Source organism: Lucilia cuprina, chromosome 3 (genome assembly GCF_022045245.1).
Source record: "Lucilia cuprina isolate Lc7/37 chromosome 3, ASM2204524v1, whole genome shotgun sequence".
In the NCBI taxonomy this organism is placed as follows: Eukaryota; Metazoa; Arthropoda; class Insecta; order Diptera; family Calliphoridae; genus Lucilia; species Lucilia cuprina.
The window spans coordinates 27,035,575-27,057,477 of NC_060951.1; the positions used below are offsets into that span (position 1 = coordinate 27,035,575).

General features: G+C 28.4%; 2 protein-coding genes across 3 annotated transcripts in view; both read left to right on the forward strand.

Annotated features, from left to right (window-relative positions):
- LOC111680763 (sodium-dependent nutrient amino acid transporter 1) overlaps window positions 1–3,037 on the forward strand; it is a 33,417-nt gene extending 30,380 nt beyond the window's left edge. Inside the window, exons 7-11 of the mRNA XM_023442467.2 lie at window positions 361–727; window positions 788–887; window positions 946–1,122; window positions 2,216–2,310; window positions 2,373–3,037. Coding sequence (XP_023298235.2) covers window positions 361–727; window positions 788–887; window positions 946–1,122; window positions 2,216–2,310; window positions 2,373–2,549 — 916 coding nt within the window. The 3' untranslated portion in view covers window positions 2,550–3,037. The remainder of the gene's footprint in view (window positions 1–360; window positions 728–787; window positions 888–945; window positions 1,123–2,215; window positions 2,311–2,372) is intronic.
- A 3,371-nt stretch (window positions 3,038–6,408) lies between these two features.
- Window positions 6,409–21,022, forward strand: LOC111680762 (sodium-dependent nutrient amino acid transporter 1-like). 2 transcript variants are annotated; one of them, XM_046945441.1, is made up of 12 exons: window positions 6,410–7,486; window positions 14,546–14,635; window positions 14,702–14,942; window positions 15,001–15,096; window positions 15,559–15,733; window positions 17,164–17,267; window positions 17,332–17,521; window positions 17,583–17,759; window positions 18,074–18,173; window positions 20,250–20,426; window positions 20,498–20,592; window positions 20,662–21,022. In XM_046945441.1, the coding sequence occupies exons 1-12, from the start codon at window positions 7,240–7,242 to the stop codon at window positions 20,827–20,829; spliced, it is 1,860 nt and encodes a 619-aa protein (XP_046801397.1). In that variant the 5' UTR covers window positions 6,410–7,239; the 3' UTR covers window positions 20,830–21,022. The 2 variants fall into 2 exon arrangements, with proteins under 2 accessions (XP_023298234.2, XP_046801397.1); XM_023442466.2 differs by lacking the exon at window positions 15,559–15,733 and having other exon boundaries at window positions 6,409–7,486; window positions 15,001–15,271.
- Window positions 21,023–21,903: the final 881 nt, after the last annotated feature.

Below are 21,903 nucleotides of genomic sequence, written 5' to 3' on the forward strand. Positions count from 1 at the left end.
CGTAAGGATTTGCCCTTATTTGACCCTAGCCCCAATACAAACTCCCATTCAAAAAATGTCTTAAACGTCTAAAATTGACTTGTAACCATTTGTATCGCAATGAAACTCAACAAAACTAACTGTTATTTAAAAATATATACTTTTTCCAAATTTACCGAGGATCGGCCCATATTTGACCTATATAAAGCCTCATTTAGAAATTTTGTTTTTTTATCAATAAATTGCTTAAATATTTTGGAATAATATTCAACATAAAAGTTTCTTTATAAAAAGTAAAAATTTTAAAAATATACTCATGGTGTAGGGTATTATATGGTCGGCCATGCCCGACTATACTTTCCTACTTGTTCCTTATTGCAGAGATGCCATGATTGTCACCAGTTTGGATACCGTTACGAGTATGTTGGCTGGTATTACTATATTCGGTATTTTGGGAAATTTAGCCCATAATCTTAATGTTACCAATATAAAGGAAGTGGTTAAAAGTGGCACCGCTTTAGCTTTTATTTCCTATCCCGATGCTATAGCTAAATTTCAGGCTATACCGCAATTGTTTGCTGTACTTTTCTTTTTTATGTTGTTTGTCTTGGGTGTGGGCTCAATAGTGGCTCTTCAAAGTACAATTGTTACTATAATATGTGATCAATATAAATCTTTGAAATATTGGGTTGTAGCCTTGATAACTTCCATATGTGGTTTTCTTTTGGGTGTTGTTTATGTGACACCGGTAAGTGATTTTCAAAATTGATGTATATTTTAAATTATTATTGCCTTTTTTCAATTTTAGGGTGGTCAATGGATTTTAAATTTAGTGGATTTCTATGGTGGTACTTATGTGATATTTGCTTTGGCGATATTCGAAATTGTTGGTGTTATCTGGATTTATGGCAAGCATTTATATTATATTTATAATTTATTATTTTATTGGTTTTTTTTATTTAAAAGGCTTACAAAATTTCTGTGATGATGTCGAATTTATGACGCACAGAAAGGTTTCCATGTATTGGCGTATCTGCTGGTCATTTTTGACTCCCGTTATGATGACAATTATATTTATATATTCCGTAATTACGATAGAACCTTTAACCTATAAGGGTATTGATTATCCGGATTCAGCAAATGGTAAATTATATGTAAAATATTACACAAAAGTTGTCGCAAAACGCTGTAAGGGTTCATTTGAAAAACGTCCAAATGTTCAGTTTGTGACTTTAATTTTTAACCATTTTAAATTCTCGTGGACGATTTTTAATGATAGTATGTAGATTTTTTATAACTTTAACCCTATATTGGCTTCTTCCCAAGTTACAAATAGGATGAAATTCCGCACATACACTTTTTTCGGTCCAAGGAAGAAAAACAGCACAAATCCCGAAAGGGCTTTTAAACATAAAACTATGTTAAATATACTTGAATTTCAATAGAAAGCGGCAGAACTAAGGCCCATATTCAAAAAGAAGAATGTATATATGAAAATCACTAACAAAAATTGAGTAATTTTCATAAAAAATTTAATAAAATAGTTTTTCTTTTGCCCTTATTTGACCCTAGCTGCCACATAAAGTCTCCTTTAATGTCCACAATTTACTTAAAACATAAATATCGCAATGAAATCCGGACCAAATAAATATTAATTTTATCAGGATCGGTCAATATTTGTCCCTTTTGTTAAAATTCCATAAATTGCTTAAATATATCGAGGTCAATAGAGATAAACGTGTTTCTTGTGAATGTAAAACTGCTTCTTACTTTCTTATTTTCTTACTAACTTACTTATTTACTTACTTACTTACTTACTTACTTACTGACTTACCTATTTACTTACTTACTTACTAACTTCTTTACTTACTTACTTATTTATTTTTTTACTTACTTAGTTACTTACATAATTGATTTCTTACTTGCTTACTTATTTACTTACTTTCCTACTTACTTAGTTACTTACTTATTTATTTACTTACTTACTTACTTACTTACTTACTTAATTACTTACTTATTTACTTTCTTTCTTACTTACTTAGTTACTTGCTTACTTACTTATTTACTTACTTAATTAATTCCTTACCTATTTACTTTCTTTCTTACTTACTTAGTTACTTACTTATTTACTTACTTAATTACTTACTTACTTTCTTACTTACTTACTCCCAAATTTCGAAATACCCTTAATTTTATAATTTGTACACTTCTAACATATATTATTCCTTTTTTTCAGCTGCCGGTTGGATAATATTTATCATTGGTATTCTTCAATTCCCGCTATGGGGTCTGTGGTACATTAAAAGTCATTACAAGGAATCATTTTTAACAGTAAGTTTAATTGATATGGGTTTTATAATGTTTAAACATTAAATTTCTTGATGTTATTACAGTCGTTTGTGGTTTCCTTAAAAGCCACAGAATATTGGGGACCATCAAATCCCGAAACACGAGCAAAATGGTATGCTTATAAAACAAGTTTAGCGGAAGAGCGTCTAAGACAAAATAGTAGTAATAAAATTAGTTTCTTTAAGCAAAAACTTAATAATGTAATAGGAAGAACAACGTAGAAATTGTTAAAGTATTATTAAATATATATCAGGAATTTAAAGAATAGATATATTTCATAAGATTAATATTATACTATTTTTCCTTTTTATTGATCTTAAAAAAATAATGTTTGTCGAAAATGGTGCTTCCACTTACGAAATAAGTATTTGTGCAAATTTTTAAGTAAATGTAGATTTTAAACAAAACTTTTGTAACAATATACTTAAAATTCGTTTTTTAATTGTAAATAAGCCTTTTTGAAAGGATAGTGTGGATTCCTTAATTATTATAAATAATTTTTATTAATTTTATATATTAATTTAAGATATTTTACTATATATGTCCTTAAATATACATTTTTTAAGATTTTAAGAATTAATTAAATTTTAAACGACTTTGAAAGCTCTCATGGCTATCTTATTTACATGTCAATTCAAATTGTTTAGTATTACTAAATATAAATACAAATGTTTATAAATAAAATAAACTGATTATTAAATTATAATTTCTAACAAAGTTATTCCCGGTTCCATAAAAATCCCAACAAAATCTTTACTTACCCGGTAAGTAGGGAAGTAATATTGGAAACAAGTGTAAGTAGTTACTTTTTGGGTGAATAACTACTTATTTTTGTCTGACGATGACCAAAAAATAACTGGTTACAAATGTGCTTACCCGATTTTCCGGACTTAGAACTGACTTTAAAGTTATTTTTTATGTTTACTAGTCTATTCTCATACTCAATGCTGTATTAAAAAGTTATTTTATCATTCTATCTGGAAAAATGTTATTTATAACGACCACTCATTACCAAAATTTGAAAATATTTACTAGGATCAACTTAAAATCAAATAGTTACTACACAAACCACCCTCGTACACAATAATCAGCCTATTTACCAATGTTGCGTATGGAAAACTTTGTACCACAAATAAATAAAATAATTATCAAAAACATTTTAATGATATTTTGGAGTAATAATTTAAACACAGATCACAAAATTTATGAATGATTATATACCAACATTATAGTCCTAAAATCTGGTAGAATATATTCCTCATTCGAAACAATTCACTTTTATTATTTAGCTAATTTCTTTATAGACAAGCGTAGAATTTTGCCCGGAGATTAATAAGATTAAATAGTAGACATTTCGTCAGACTGTACTTAAAAAAACAAAATTCTTTTTATCTAACTGAACAGGGGTCATATACTAATAAACACCATAAAAATGAAAAAGATTTCCCCCACACATACAGCTATTATTTAAAAAATATTTAAGTTATAAATTTTCATTAATTAGAGATGGGAGAATAACGATTGCATTTTTTTTACAAAAATAATTGAATTTTTTTTAAGTGAAACTTTAACAAATATTTTCTTAAGAAAATTTATCGAAAATTCTGTATAAAAACTAAAATTTATCGAAAATTCTGTTTAAAAACTAAAATTTATCGATAATTTTGTATAAAAAGAAAATGTATTTAAATATTTTATAAAAAAATTATGAAAAAATTCCATTAAACAAAATTTATATCAATTTTTTTCATAAAAAGAACATTTTTCGAAAGTAAGAAATATTTATCAAATTTATAAAAGAAAACTTTTCGAAAAATTATTAAAAACTTCGTATAAAAAGAAAATTTTCTATGAAAAGAATATTTATCGAAAATTTTCTATGAAAAGAATATTTATCGAAAATTTTCTATGAAAAGAATATTTATCGAAAATTTTCTATAAAATGAAAAATTATTGAAAATATTTTAAAAAAGAAAATTTATCGAAAAATTCCTATAAAAAAACTAATTGAAATTTTTTTATAAAAGAGAAAATTTACTATAAAAAGAAAATTTATCAAAAATTTTCTATAAAAACAAAATTTATCGAAAATTTTCTATAAAAACAAAATTTATCGAAAATTTTCTATAAAAACAAAATTATCAAAAATTTTCTAAAAAAAACCAAAATTTATCGAAAATTTTCTATAAAAACAAAATTTATCGAAAATTTTCTATAAAAACAAAACTTATCAAACATTTGCCATAAAAAGAAAATTTTATCGAAAATTTAGTATAAAAAGAAAATTTATCGAAAATTTTCTATAAAAAGAAAATTTATCGAAAATTTGCTATAAAAACAAAATTTATCGAAAACTTACTATAAAAACAAAATTTATCGAAAACTTACTATAAAAACAAAATTTATCGAAAACTTACTATAATAACAAAATTTATCGAAAATTTTCTATAAAAACAAAATTTATCGAAAATTTTCTATAAAAACAAAATTTATCGAAAATTTTTTATAAAAACAAAATTTATCGAAAATTTTCTATAAAAACAAAATTTATCGAAAATTTTCTATAAAAACAAAATTTATCGAAATTTTTCTATAAAAACAAAATTTATCGAAAATTTGCTATAAAAACAAAATTTATCGAAAATTTTCTATAAAAACAAAATTTATCGAAAATTTTCTATAAAAACAAAATTTATCGAAAATTTTCTATAAAAACAAAATTTATCGAAAATTTTCTATAAAAACAAAATTTATCGAAAATTTTCTATAAAAACAAAATTTATCGAAAATTTTCTATAAAAACAAAATTTATCGAAAATTTTCCATAAAAACAAAATTTATCGAAAATTTCCATAAAAACAAAATTTATCGATATTAACAAAATTTATCGAAAATTTTCCATAAAAACAAAATTTATCGAAAATTTTCTATAAAAACAAAATTTATCGAAAATTTTCTATAAAAACAAAATTTATCGAAAATTTTCCATAAAAACAAAATTTATCGAAAATTTTCCATAAAAACAAAACTTATCGAAAATTTTCTATAAAATGAAAATTTATCGAAAATTTTCTATAAAAACAAAATTTATCGAAAATTTTCTTCAAAAACAAAATTTATCGAAAATTTTCTTCAAAAACAAAATTTATCGAAAATTTTCTTCAAAAACAAAATTTATCGAAAATTTTCTTCAAAAAGAAAATTTATCGAAAATTTTTTTCAAAAAACAAAATTTATCGAAAATTTTCTTCAAAAACAAAATTTATCGAAAATTTTCTATAAAAACAAAATTTATCGAAAATTTTCTTCAAAAACAAAATTTATCGAAAATTTTCTATAAAAAGGAAATTTATCGAAAATTTATAAAAAATTTGCTATAAAAAGAAAATTTATCGAAAATTTGCTATAAAAAGAAAATTTATCGAAAATTTTCTATAAAAAGAAAATTTATCGAAAATTTTCTATAAAAAGAAAATTTATCGAAAATTTTCTATAAAAAGAAAATTTATCGAAAATTTTCTATAAAAAGAAAATTTATCGAAAATTTGCTATAAAAAGAAAATTTATCGAAAATTTTCTATAAAAAGAAAATTCAATTAAAATTGTTCTATAAAAATAGAAATTTTTCTATAAAAAGAAAATTTACCTTTTTTTTTTTTTAAAATTCTATGAAAAGAAAATTTAAAGAAAATTTTCTATAAAAAGAAAATTTATCAAAATTATTTTATAAGAAGAAAATTTTCTATAAAAAGAAAAAAAAAAAGAACATGTATCGAAAAAAAAGAGATTTTGTTGAAATTTTTTTTAAGGATAACTATCTTGTTATCGATAACAATATTTTAACATATTTTTTTTTTCAACATCACTAGCAGTAAATGCATTAAGTTTATTGACAGAACAGTTAGAATTCAATTAAAACAAATTTATCACAAAAGACGGACTGACTGACAATTAACAAGCAAGTCTCTAGCAACAACAACTAAAACCCATTCAAAATGAGTGTAAACGAATAAAATCTAAACAGTATAACGACAACCTAAACAGAACAAAGAATATTTAAAAGGAACACTGAAGAATAAAAGTTTTTAGTTCCCTTTTTTATTATTATTGTTATTATAATATTAGTAGTATGGTTGTGATTGTGTTGTTTCGTTTCGGTTTTGTATATGATAATAATTTTGTAAATAGAATATAGAATTCAGATGTAAAATCAAGTGAGCAAGATTTTCAATTTCTTTTGCTTTGTCCTCAGTATTCAATTGCTAACCGACAGAATAGGAACGGGCCGAAAAGAACCTTTTCTGCAAAATTGGTTGTTTGATTTTAAACATCTGCATCAGTGGCGCCAAATTGAGACAAAAAAAAAAATAATAATAATTTAAATAAAAGATAATAAATCTAAAAAGTCATATGCATAAATCAAAATTGAAAGTGTTTATTGCGTGTCTTGGTACTTAGCTGCTTTGTTGGACAAGAGATCTTTAACGTCATTGAGGAATATACATACATACATACATACATAAATAAATATTTTTTTTACATAAGACGACCAAAAGAATTAACAGAACAAAATAAACAATTGAAAAAGATCATCACAAAAAAAAAACATAAAATTGATCGCGTGTAAACATTTACTACTACAAGTACCGTCAGTGGTCAGAGTCAGTACCTCATTCATTCAATCAATATTGTTGAAAATTGAAGGTGGTGCTGATGCACCAGCAGTTGGTTATTATTCCCTTATAGTATTGATGTAGTGATACTTGTAATATAGTAATTAGTGTGACGTGCTTAAACTATAAATAATATTTTATAGTTTAAAAATAGTGTGAAACAAAGAATAATAAAACAAATATTAATTAAATAAATACTAAAAACAAAATATAAATAAATAATTTTTTTTTGTTAAAAATGATTTCTGTTGAGGAAGGTAAAAAAAGTTCAGCTACAATTGCTGAATCTGATGGTAACAGCAATGCGGGCATTGCTGCCAATCAGGAGAATCAACGTGAAAATTGGGGCAGTAGTTTGGAGTTTCTGATGTCTTGTATTTCGGTTTCTGTGGGTTTGGGTAATATTTGGCGTTTTCCATTTACCGCTTATGAGAATGGTGGCGGAGCTTTTCTGATACCTTATATAGTAGTGCTTTTTTTAATTGGTAAGTTTAATTATTTTTAATTTGTCAATTTTAAGTTCTTTTAATCAACTATTTATTCTCTCTTTATTAATTTATCTATTACTTTTTTAATTGTTTACAAACCGTTTTTTGCTTAATAGTTTTCAATTGCACAATGGCATAAAGATAACTTGTATTTGCTTTATTTGGTGTTTAAAATAAGATTTTATGATTTTTTATCACACGTTTATGATCTGAAATGGTGTCTTATTTGTACTGCAAAGATTTAAATTTTGTGTGATTTAAATTATCTATATTCCCAGGTGGGAACCGAGCCCGCCCACCACCTACGGTCTAACAGACTTGAACACTAACCTAGCGGATGCCAAATTGACAATAATTTTTTTTTACATTTCTGTCACACTACTAGATGACACGCCCAGATTGTCAGTGCCATTTAAGCTTTAAGTTTTAGTGGACTCTGAAAAGTTATTATACAGTTCTTGGGCCGAAAAACACGTATAATCCAATATTTTAGTACGTTACAAACATCACTACACATGCATAATATCCTTCCCAGTATGGACCATTTAGCTGACATTGATTATCCCTAGAGGTATATTGTTCATAGACCCCATAAAGTATATAAATTCCAGGACCTCGTAAGATTCTAAGACGATCTAGCTATGTCCGCCCGTCTGTTTGTTGTTGGTACGATAGCGTCTACAAAAAAAAAAGAAGAAATCTTCCCAAAATATTCACTATTAACCAGAAATGTTTGGTATTAAAAATCGGTAAAATCGGTCAACGATTTCACCTTCGAAATTAAATTCTGACTGGATACTGGCTTCAAAATAATTATGTGGCGACGAAATTCGACATAAACAAGTATTGTAAGACCCAAAATATTTCTATGAAATTTTGTGGGGATCGGTCCATATTTTACCCCACCCCCATAATTGACACTACCCCTAAATAAGGTCCTCTATAGAAATTACTATAACGCGAATTGCCGGCTTCAAAATATTCGACATAAGCAAATTTTGTATGAGCCCAAATACCTCTACAAAATTTTGTTGGGATCGGTTCGCATATAAGGTCCCCATCAGAAAATTACTTTAACGATCATTACTTTCTTAAAAATACGAGTTCCGGGATGAAATTCGACATTAACATAATTTGTATGAACCAAAATCGTTCTACAAATTTTACGGTGATCGGTCTTTAACTGACCTTATCCCCACAAAAAGCCTTCATCAGAAATTACTTGACGATCAGTACTGGCTTAAAAATTCGAGTACAACAACGAAATTCTACATAAACATGATATGTATGAATCAAAATCGTTTTAAGGGAATCGGTCCATAATTAATCATACCCGATATTGGGTCCCTTGTAGAAATGACTTTAACGATAAATAACGTCTTCAAAATACCTATATGTCCAAAAAATCGACATAAACAAGTATTGCATGACCCCAAATATGCGTAATTTTGTAGGGATCGGTCCATATTTACTTTTAACGCTCAGTACTGAGCACGAAAGCCATTTTTTACGGAATTTAATTCTTCCACTAGACTGATAAAATTCGACATAAATTAGTTTTGTGTGAGCTAATTTGTCTTCCAAATTCTACGAAGATCAGTCCAAAAAAGGCCCCATCTCGCATATAAGTTTCGGTTAAAAAATCTCTTAAACAATACATTTTTCGAAAAACTTTGGATTTATGTATAAAATTTAGATTTCGACAACAAATTATTGCAATGTTGACAACGTTGATAACATTACATAGGGTTCTCGAGCGTATGTACATACAAATATACTTTGATAACGGCTGTTATTGAAAAATTATAAACACTTTTGTGTCAATTTGGTACCAGGCTTGTATATTTTTTTACTCTCTGTACCAATTTAATATTTTCTTTTAATGGGAAAGAAAGGTAAGGACCATTTTGTCACCAAGTGTTCACATGGATGTCAAAGTTGTTCACATAGAACTAGAACTCTACCTATTGAATTTTCTGAACTCATTCCCAGCAAAATCTTTACTTACCCGGTAAGTACGCAAGTAATATTGGAGAAAAGTGTAAGTAGTTACTTTTTGGGTGAATAACTACTTATTTTTGTTCGACGATGACCAAAATCTCCTCAAATCTTATTACCCGACTTTTACGGATTTGAAACTAGTTTTTTTTAGTTATTTTTTATGTTTGCTAGTCTATTCTCTTACTCAATGCCCCATTAAAAAGTAATTTTATCATTCTATCTGGAATGGTTTCCACACAAATGTAAATATTGACATTTCTTGAAAAAATCGACTACGGTTAGAAATACTAAAAATTCCTTATTGGACATACGCTATAGACAATTTACTACAAATTCTTTTCAAAAAAAAAAAAAAAATATGTTATTGATAACGACAACTCATTACCAAATAATGTATGAAATAACTACATTACTTACGACACTCATTACCAAAATATGAACATTTTTACTGGGTTTTATCCCCAAGTGTTCAGTTGGAGTCTTGTTTTGCCGTTTTTGAGATACGCAACTTTTAATAAATAGTTTGTACTTCTTTTAAGGTCCTTAAAAATGGAATCATGATCAAGAAATAAAAAACTCAAAAACGCAGCTTTTCACGTTAAAAATCTGCATGTTTATTTTCTCCTAATATAATATATATTAATATTAAGTTTTAATCTTCAAGTATTTGACCAATGGCAATACAATTGATTAAATAATACTAATAATAGTAATGCTATAAGTAGTTTAAATTTAAACATAGTCATTATAAAGAACCTCTTATCTGATTTAGACGAAAATATACCCTCAACATGGTGTGACTATATCAGGTAGTTCTTAATTGTTTAATAATGCTAATGATTTGCATTATAAAATCAAGATAAATTATTTGAACATTATTATTTTCTTTTATGAATATTAATTTATGACGTCGTTTTCGTAATCGGACAAACTGTTCTTGACTTAATATGTCTATTGCACATTAAACACACGATAATCATATCAGTAGAGTTATAAATATCCAGACATTTGCAATTCACAAAAAAAAACGAAAACAATGTTTTCTAATATATACTACAGTTATTAAGCTAATTAACACATTATTATAAATATTTGTTAAAAGATTAAGGCATGTGAAAAAGTGAAATTCCTCTACTAAAATGAATTTCATAAATGACAATTGAGAAAAAAACATACAAAGTATGCTAATCTTTACTTCTTTAGTATAATAAACTAATTAAAACAATTAAGAAATATTAAAAACGTTTTTTTTTTCTTTTTCATAAAACAAGTTATTTGCACAACAATTTTGGATAAATCTGAATAAAGAAAAAAGCAATGCTAACCGCTAATTAAGAGAATTACTGCGCCTAAAGGGGGAAAATGCAAAAAAAAAATAAAATATTTTCAAATTTTGGTAATGACTACACTGAAAAAAATCCATGCCTAATATATACGAAAAATGTCGTACATTGTACGCAACACGAAATTCTTTCGTAATATATACGAAATAGTACGAAATATTTTAGTTTAATGCAAAATATTCTTGAAAAAATTAATTTACATAAATTGAAAAAAGGGAATTTTGAATAATATTATAATATTATATTCTAATATTAATTTATTCAAACATTTTTGTTCATTTTAAAATAAATTTTCTAATTTTAGTTCAAAGTTATTCTCCACACGAATTTTAAATTTTTTTTATGAAAATAATTCGTCAATAATATTATACTTTTTTCTTAAATTTTATAAAAATGTTGTAGTTTTTTTTTAATCATAATATAATTAATATCATTATGTTTAATTTCGCTAAAATTTAAGAAAAAAAAATATTACGAAAGATTTTCGTACTTTCGTAAAAATAGGGTTTTAATAAATAATATTTCGTATTATACACAAAATTTTTGTAAATATTACGAAAATAGAAGTTACGATTTTTTTTTTCGTAAAGTTGAGCATGGATTATTTTCAGTGTATTATTTCATACATTTCTTGTTAATGAGTTGTCGTTATCAATAATATTTTTTTTTATACCCTTCACCTTCGTGAGAAGTGTATATATAAGTTTGTCATTCTTTTTGCAATTTCTATAATATAATTTTCCGACCCTATAAAGTATATATATATTCTAGATCCTTATATATAGCGGAGTCGATTAAGCCGAAAGCAGCACTAGTGTGTTGTTTTTGGCTAAAAACATGAAATTAAGTATGTGGAGCTTGGCATATATTAGAAGCCATAAAAGGGAACTTTTAGGTACTTTTTGGTTTTTTTAAAGGTACTTTTTGAATATTCTATAATATTGAACCTAGAAATATGAAATTAAGTATGTGGAGTCTGAATTAGGTGAGAGCCCATAAAAGGGAACTTTTTGGTAATTTTTTGTTCTACAAAAGGTACTTTTTGAATTTTCTATATATTGAACCTAGAAACATGAAATTAAGTATGTATAGTCGGAATTAGACGAGAACAAGGAAAAGTGAACTTTTTGGTACTTTTTGTTTTTTAAAAGGTACTTTTTGATTATGTAGAGTCGGAATTAGGTGAGAACCGGAAAACGTAAACATATTAGTATTTTTTTTTTAAGGTACTTTTCGAATTTTCTATAACATTGAATGTAGAAACATGAAATTAAGTATGTTCAGCGCGATGTAAGTGATTTGAAAGAAGAGTTTTTGATACCGACTTTTTTTAACACATCATGGTAAAGGATATATAAGATTCGGCAGAGACGAATATAGAACTCTTACTTGTTTGATGAGAATTTGTAACTAATTATTTATGGTGCATGTCTACTAAGGAATTAGTTAGTGTTTCTATCCCTAGTCGATTTGAGAAGTTTTTTTTAAAGAAATTTTGATATTTACATATGTGTAAAAACCATTTCACGTAGAATGATGAAATAATTTTTAATGGGACATTAAGTGAGAGCGTAGACTAGCAAATATACTGCAAAACCAGTTTTAAATCTGGAAAAGTCGGGTAAGCAGATTTGTAACCAGTTATTTAATAAGTAGTTATTCACCCAAAAAGTAACTACTTACACTTTTCTCCAATATTACTTGCCTATTTACCGGATAAGTAACAATTTTCCTGGGCTGGGGTCAAATTGAGTATTAGGAGCTTTAACTGAAATACAAATATCACATAGAGGAATGAACCAGAAATGGGTTTTAGTGCACCTATGATTAATTAATATAAATCAAGTAATAATAGTACACAAACACATTTTTAATCCAAAAGTCAAAGTATACTTTTCTAAAGGATTAAGCTGCGCTGAATCTGAATCAGTCCTCAGAAAGTCTAAAATGAAAAGACGAAAATTAGTTCTGAAAACCTTGATTTGTTACCAGTTTTACTCCAAAGTATTTTTCTATTACCCACCAATCTCAAAGATTGTTGTAAAAATCTCAAAAAAAAAAAATTAATTTTTTCCCATAGTTCTAACACTTTTTTACGGACAAATAAAAGTCTAAATAGCTTTGTTATTTTAGAACATATTTAGTGTATCCTAATTAACAAACTAACTAAATAACTAACTAACTAACCTACTATGAATTTTATGGAATAAAGAAAAGTGAGACAGAACTCCGCCCGGAAAACTAAATCAACTTAAGTTGAAGATAATATTGATTAAATGATAACAAAATGTTTATAATTTGAGCTCAAATAGTTTTGAATTTTTGTATTTAATTGGCATTCGTTTGTTAACATTTATAAAGCAGATATGTATATAACTAAGATTTCGACATTGTTATTGAAAAATTACAAACATTTTGGTGTAATTTTGGTACCAGGCGTGTATATTTTTTCCCCTCTGTGTACAAACTCTGTAACTAACTAACTAACTATCTAACTATTCGGTCGAAAATTATAAGAGATAAAACAAGTAAGAGTTTTATGTTCGGCTACGCCGAATCTTAATTACCTCACCGTATGTCGTATAGATAAACCCCAATATTCATAAACATTTTTTATAAAAGTTTTATAAACATAATTTTCATAAAAAAACTATTTATAAATAAGGCCGAAAGTAAATAGCGAATTGTATATGGACTTTGATCTTTACATTAATATGAACGTCAGTATAGTTTTCGGAATAAGGATTTTGGAATAAAATTTTGAGAGTTCTTATGTGCTTTTTGGTTTTCACAAAACATGTTTAATGTGGATTTCATTTCTAAAATTGTGTTTCTGTGTCCGTAATAAGTAGGGGGTAGGGTCAATTATGGACCCATTTTAATAAAATTTTTCAAAGAGATATCTTTTCTTATAAAACTTGCTTCTGGCAATCTTTTTGAGCCAGTTATCACTGTATACTGGGGGGCCTCTTGTATGGGGGCCATGTGAAATCTTGAACCGATATTGTCCATTTTCAATACCAAACAACTGGATCCATAACAAGTATTTCTTTTGCTCTCTATCGCGCGTTTAACAGAAGGACGGACGTGGCTAGATCTTAGAATCCAAAGAGGACTAAGAATATATACTTTTTGGGTTTTAGGTCAATCTTTATAAAAAAATTAATAAATGGCATGTTTTTAAACATTTGACATGTCGTAGGTACAATACCTTGAGGCCCTACAGCTTCAGCTACTTAGTAATGTTAGATTTGTGTATTTCCAAGAATCTTAGATGTTAGTCTGTTGAAATTACACTAGAGCCCCAACGGAAATATTCTTTATTGACTACGTTTTTATACACATTTTGATCAAGGGATTGTAAGATACTTGTTTAAATTTAAAATTAGTCTTTTAAAGGTTATTTTCGATTTCTCTGTAATAGAAAGAGATGATGTATGTATGCCATTGATTTTTTTGGCAAAACGAAAGTTTTTGAGAACCAAATTAAATAATGACTAATAAAAAATTACGTTATCACTGATAGGTTGACAATATATTCAATATGTGATAATATAGGGATAAATATATGTACATATATACATATTCTGAATCATTAGATCACTGCACAATGGTAAAAAGAAAAATAAATAAACCTTGCTAATGTATTTTCTTCAACTACAATTATCACTTACATTAATATTTTTGTCTTTACATTTCTTGTTTATTTTAGGTAAACCTATGTACTACTTAGAGGTTTTACTAGGCCAATTCACCAGTCAAAGTTCCATAAAAATTTGGTCCGTATGCCCTTCATTTGTTGGTAAATCACTAGATATATATTTAATCCCCTTCGATCATATTATTAATAAAATTGTATATTTTATAGGAGTGGGCATTGGACAAGCCTATGCTGGTATATGTGTTCTTACCTATTACTCTTCCCTGCTGGCACTAACACTGTACTATTTTGTTTCATCATTTAATAAAATTTTACCCTGGTCCTACTGTCGTGAGGAATGGGGACCAAATTGTGTTGATTCTAATCCCATAGGAAATCCTAATAGTAATTATAGTGATGATGCCAGAGCTAGTTATAAATTACAAAGTAGTTCAGAATTATTCTTTTTGTAAGTATGGGATTACTGGTAGTAGATAATGTTCTTTAATTTGTTTTTTATTATTTAGGAGAGAAGTCATACGTGAGTATGATGATATTTCTGAAGGCATTGGCTTGCCTAGTTGGCAATTGACGTTGGCCCTGTTTGTAGCATGGCTAACGACATTTTTGGTTATTGTAAGAGGTGTAAAGACTGCCGGAAAAGCTGCTTACTTTTTAGCTATATTTCCCTATGTAATACTTATAACACTGCTAATTAGAGCGGTGACTTTGGATGGTGCTATCGATGGTATTATTTTCTTTTTGAAACCCAATTGGAGTGAGTTGTTAAATTTGAAGGTAAGTTATTAGGGCATTGTTGGAAACCTAAACAACTTTTTTGTAAGATGGATGGATAGATAGATAGATAGATAGATAAATAGATAGATAGATAGATAGATAGATAGATAGATAGATAGATAGATAGATAGATAGATAGATAGATAGATAGATATTTAGATAGATAGATAGATAGATAGATAGATAGATAGATAGATAGATAGATAGATAGATAGATAGATAGATAGATAGATAGATAGATAGATAGATAGATATATAGATAGATAGATAGATAGACATAGAACGACATTTTTGGTTATTGTAAGAGGTGTAAAGACTGCCGGAAAAGCTGCTTACTTTTTAGCTATATTTCCCTATGTAATACTTATAACACTGCTAATTAGAGCGGTGACTTTGGATGGTGCTATCGATGGTATTATTTTCTTTTTGAAACCCAATTGGAGTGAGTTGTTAAATTTGAAGGTAAGTTATTAGGGCATTGTTGGAAACCTAAACAACTTTTTTGTAAGATGGATGGATAGATAGATAGATAGATAGATAGATAGATAGATAGATAGATAGATAGATAAATAGATAGATAGATAGATAGATAGATAGATAGATAGATAGATAGATAGATAGATAGATAGATAGATAGATAGATAGATAGATATTTAGATAGATAGATAGATAGATAGATAGATAGATAGATAGATAGATAGATAGATAGATAGATAGATAGATAGATAGATAGATAGATAGATAGATAGATAGATATATAGATAGATAGATAGATAGATAGATAGATAGATAGATAGATAGATAGATAGATAGATAGATAGAAAAATAAATAGATAGATAGATAGATAGATAGATAGATAGATAGATAGATAGATAGATAGATAGATAGATAGATAGATAGATAGATAGATAGATAGATATTAGATAGATAGATAGATAGATAGATAGATAGATAGATAGATAGATAGATAGATAGATAGATAGATAGATAGAAAGATAGATAGATAGGTAGATAGATAGATAGATAGATAGATAGATAGATAGATATATAGATATATAGATATATAGATATATAGATATATAGATATATAGATATATAGATATATAGATATATAGATATATAGATATATAGATATATAGATATATAGATATATAGATATATAGATATATAGATATATAGATAGATATATAGATAGATGCTACAAACATCCTATCATGAAGATATACACCGATTCGAAGCAAAATATACGATAAACATTCTGCAGTGTATCATATTACATTTTTAGTCCAAAGAAGTTCAAGAGATTTAGGAAGTGTAAGTAATACGAGAGAAATGGATTCCGTTCATAAATATCTTTGTCGTTGATTAGTAGTCCAGTCAGATGATGTCTACGAAACTAATTTCGGACTTGCCTCGATTAAAGAGATATTTCGTTAAATGATTAAAAGTTTAATCTATTGGATTTAACTGAATACTCTTCCAGAGGTAAAGTTTATGTGTACCAGGGATTAGTCGGCAAAGGAAGCGCGATTTAGTTAACCTGACGTGGGCAAAAGGACCAAATCTACGGTTATTACGTATTATCAGTGGACACTCATTATTACGGAAACTGAATTGTACTCGCGAATTCAGACGAATTTAGAGCTAGTAAAGAGCACAGAGAAACTCTCGATTCCTATCTTTGACATGATCAGGCTTTCCGATAAAAATGAGATACCAATATATTGATAGTGATATTATTCCGAATATAACATACCTCACAAAAATTCTAGAAATTCTTAGGAATTATGTCCGAAAATCGGTTTCAAGGTGTATTTCTTCTGATTTGATTCTGATTTTCCATCAATATAACCTAATTTCAACTAATGTCATATACACTTCATCTTTGAAGGTTTGGAAAGAGGCTGTTGTACAGTGTTTCTTCTCCTTGGCTGTGGGTTTGGGACCAATTGTAATGTTCTCTTCCTATAATAAATTTTATCATAATGCCAACAGGTTAGTGACCATCATAATAATTACCGCAAACAAATTGTGACAAAAATTTGTTTTTCAATCACAGGGATGCCATTATCGTAACTAGTCTGGATACGGTAACAAGTTTAATAGCTGGCATAACAATTTTCGGAATATTAGGAAATTTGGCACACAATCTTAATGTTAGCAATATTGATGAGGTGGTGCGTAGTGGTACTGGTCTAGCTTTCATTTCCTATCCAGATGCTATAGCCAAATTTAAGGCAGTACCACAGGTAAATAACTGATTTGTTTTATATTAAACAATTTAATTTGATTAATTTTTCCTTTTTTTAGCTATTTGCCGTTTTATTTTTTATTATGTTATTTGTTTTGGGCATAGGTACCTTGGTGGCTCAAGCCAATACATTAGTGGCCATATTATGTGATCACTACAAATGGATGAAAGCTTCTATGGTGGCCTTGATAACAACAATTTGTGGATTTCTTTGTGGCATCATATACGTTACACCGGTACTTATGTGTGCTTTTCATATTACTCATATTCAATTTCATTTATATTTTAAAATATCATTTACATATTCTCCCTCTCTCTTTCTATTTCACTGTCATTGATCGTCACAAAAAAAAAACAATAATTGTTTTCAAATAATGTTTGATTAATAACGATCAATCCAAAAAAACATTTTGTTGACAATTAATTGTTTTTATGCTACTCATTCAAATGACTCACATGGTTTCAAATGTTGCGCATTATTGATGCTACAAAAAATTCCAGAAATTGTTTAATATTTATATAAAAAAACATTTAATTTAATTAATTCAAGGCCGGTCAATGGATCCTAAGTTTAGTTGATTATTATGGTGCTACATTTGTTATATTCGGTTTAGCCTTGTTTCAAATTATTGGCATTGCATGGGTCTATGGTAAGTTGAATTACTGCTGTTTTTCATGTTTAGTCTATTTAAGTGGTTGCCACTTGGGTATTCAATTATTTCAGTCAGTATATTGAATGTTTCATCAGACATAAATAACACTTTTGTTATGCGAACTGCAATGTAGAATCATTTTATCAGATGTGGCAGAAACCATTTCTTATCAGGAGTAGTTGAATCGCACGAAGAACTACAAATCGAGTAACATGTTGAAAAAAGTCTGTTTAGGAAGAAGAACTTGTAGTTTGCATTATCTTAGCTAGTTTATTCAAGCTTATTTGTCCTAACGTCGAATATTAGAGACACACTTATCCTTATACTGATCGGTAAACGGTTATAGAATAATCCTTTCCTAACGATTTCGTAGTCCAAACTCCTGCTCGTCGACCAATAGTTAAATAATGAAGAACTACAACTTGAGTTCAATTCTAGTAAGTTGTTGAAAAAGTCGGAAGCCTTTTCAACTGCTAACGTAGCATATTTGACACACTGACCCTGATCGATACACATTTGTAAAAGATACCCGTCTGAACTCCTGTTCGTCGACTTTAAGCAGTTCGGTAGCATTTTACAGCTGTGGTAGGAACCAATAGTTGCATAATGTGAAAAACTACAACTTGAGTATGGTTCTAGAAAGTTATTTAATAAAGTCGGAAGTCTTTTCAACTGCTAACGTCGCATATTTTGGGGTACAATAATCTTTATCCGGATCGATACACGTTTGTAAAAGATCCACGTCCGAACTACTGTTCGTCGAATTCAAGCAGTTCGGCAGCATTTTACAGCTGTGGTAAGAACGAATACAATAATATGAAGATATACAACTTAAGTTCGGTTCTATGAAGTTGTTGACTAAAGGCCTGTAATCTTCTAGTAAAACGCCATTAACTCAGTTTGGATCATTAAAGAATAATGCATAGATGTCATCAAAGCGACTGAACAAACTTTGTTTATTGCTCAAAAATACTGAGAAATTTCTTTTCCTCAAATTGATCGGTCGTCTTCTAAAAGATTTCAAAAACAATATTCAACTAAAAGATTTTAAAAACAACATTTCAACATTCTTTTAGCTCTACCATCATAAATTTTGTGGGAATCGTTAGGAAAAGTGTACTTCTTAATATTGAATAAGTCTTGTACAGATCAGAGATAGCAGCTTCCAAACAGTTCGGATTCCGGCACAATAGTGACTTGTTTATGTTAAAAGTTTGCTGATACCTAGCTAGTTCGCAAATGTATACAACATTTTATTGCCGGACGCGTCAGATCTCGTGTCTTTATACCCTACACCACTTTAGTGGGGATAATTGCATGAAATTTGGCACACACGCTTCTTTTGGCCCAAGGACGTAGCCTATTAAATGGTTAAAATCGGTCCATTATTTCGACTAGCCCCCATACAACCGTACCCCCCAAATAGGGCCTTTTGGCTTATAATTGATTTAAATGATCTATTATGTTAACAAAAGTCGACACAACTTAGTTTTATAGAACTTTAAATGACACTACCGATTTTTGTAATGATCGGGCTTCATTTTACCCTATCCCCCATACAAACTCCCCTTCAGAAAATGACTTAAAGGTCAAAATTCACTTACAAATACTAATAACACTTTTAAATTTTACATAAATAATATTGAAGAAGACTTAACTCCCCCTACCAAAATTTTTAAGGATAGGGCAATATTTTGCCCTACTCCCCTTTAAGTCCTCTTAAAAAATCTCTTTTTTTGCAAAAAAAAGTAAAAATATTCCGAAATAAAGTTAAAAAAAACAAACCAAACGCTTAATTTTTTAAATAATACCCATTTTTGCATACATACTGACAGGTGTAGGGTATCATATGGTCGGCTACGTCCGACTATACATTCATACTTGTTTGAAGTTGTGGTTGTCAGTAAAACTGAACTAGAAATGAACCACAACTGAACTAGAACTGAAAAAGAACAACATTTGAAGTAAACTAAAGCTGAAATTTCCCACTGTGTTTAGTAATTTAATGTTTTTGTTTAAAACACGAATCTTTGGGAGAATTCTGATTAATTTGATTCGCTTCTTTTAATACAGGTTTAAACAATTTCTGTGATGATATTGAATTTATGACCAAACAACATGTATCATTCTATTGGCGCATATGTTGGGCAGTGGTGACACCACTATTGTTACTATTTATTTTTGTCTACTCGATGGCGGAATTAAAAACATTAAAATATGCTGGCATGGATTATCCAGAAGCAGCTAATAGTAAGTTAATAAGGATATATTCAAGATATTATGAAAACAAATAACCAAGTTAAAAAACAATTAATTTACAGTTGCTGGTTGGATATTATTGGCCATAGGTTTTGTACAATTTCCTTTATGGTTTATATGGAGTACAGCTAGTAATAGTAATGCTTCTATATGGAATGTAAGTTTTATTCTAAATATTTATAAACTTAAAAGTAACTAATGTAATGTTTATGTTATCCTCTTTCAGAGTATTAAAAAAGCCTGTTCACCCAGTGAGGAATGGGGTCCCAGTGATCCGGTTATACGCAAGCAATGGCTGCTTTATAAACAGGAAATGCAAGAACAGCGTAAAGCTCAATATTCCGAAGAGAAATACTCACAATTTTCACAGAAATTAAGAAATGTTTTTTGTTAAACATTAATACAAGGCTAGGATATAGAGGCATTTTTTTATAATTTTAATTTAAGCATTTATTCAATAGCGCTAGAAGCAGAGAATTTTATAAAAAACAAATTGTACTTAATCAGAATTTAAATTATGTATATCTATGTATGTCTGTATGTACTTATCTAGATAATGTACTTTATGAAATTAATAATTAAATTAATAAAATATGATTTTGTAGTCTATTTTCTAGGACTTTGTGAAAAATTTTTGATTGTTTCCGTCTTTAAAGCGGAGCTATTTGTCTGCTGAAAACTTGTGTATATATACGAATATAATTGTGCATCTATGACAGGACTCAGCTGTTCGTGGGGACAGTTCCGAACTATCTATTTAACCTACCGCTTAGGATTATGCCTAGTCACCCTACACCAATTGACTAGCTTTTTTAACATGTGCTTGTCTTACGAAAAAGTTAATTGTCATTCTAAAGATTACAAAGAGATAATAAGCAAGTTGAGACAATCAGGAGCAAAAACGGAAATCTGTCTTTTCACAAGAAAGACACAAATTTCAACGTATATCGAACCTTGCTTCCTGGGCAAAAAGATACCAGTAACAGACAAAGTTAAGTTAAGGAGATACCACATAGAGGATAGGATCAAAAAGGCATATCGGTGCTGGGCGATATGTAGGAGAACTATAGGCACTTTATAAAAGTGTTATTAGACCTATTCTAGCTTATGCTTTAACAATCTTTGGAAAGAAAGTGTAATATCAAACTACTGCACGGAGTTCAACGTACATGCTGCTTGGGCATAAGTGGAGTCATGTGTACTACTTCAACCGAGGGCGTGGAAACGTTGCTAGGTATTCCTCCCATTGAAACATATTTAAGATATAAGGCGGCACTTACAGCCGAACGGCTCTTTACTTTAGGCAAAGTGATCAAAAGCGACAGGTAGGACACGTCATCAATGTATACTGCACACAAGTAAGGCTATAAACAATAATCGGACGTGCCTGATCGAATACCAGACGCGGAATATGTTGGAAAGTTTTATCCCACTCTGATCCCAGATAGAATTTCTTGGTCAAGTGAAC

Bases quoted from the DNA above. Each gene is read 5' to 3' on its own strand.
- LOC111680762 (XM_023442466.2), top strand. From the start codon at position 7,240: ATGATTTCTGTTGAGGAAGGTAAAAAAAGTTCAGCTACAATTGCTGAA. The intron at 7,487-14,545 runs GTAAGTTTAATT...TGTTTATTTTAG, and splicing joins AGTAGTGCTTTTTTTAATTG to GTAAACCTATGTACTACTTA. The intron at 14,636-14,701 runs GTAAATCACTAG...TATATTTTATAG, and splicing joins CGTATGCCCTTCATTTGTTG to GAGTGGGCATTGGACAAGCC.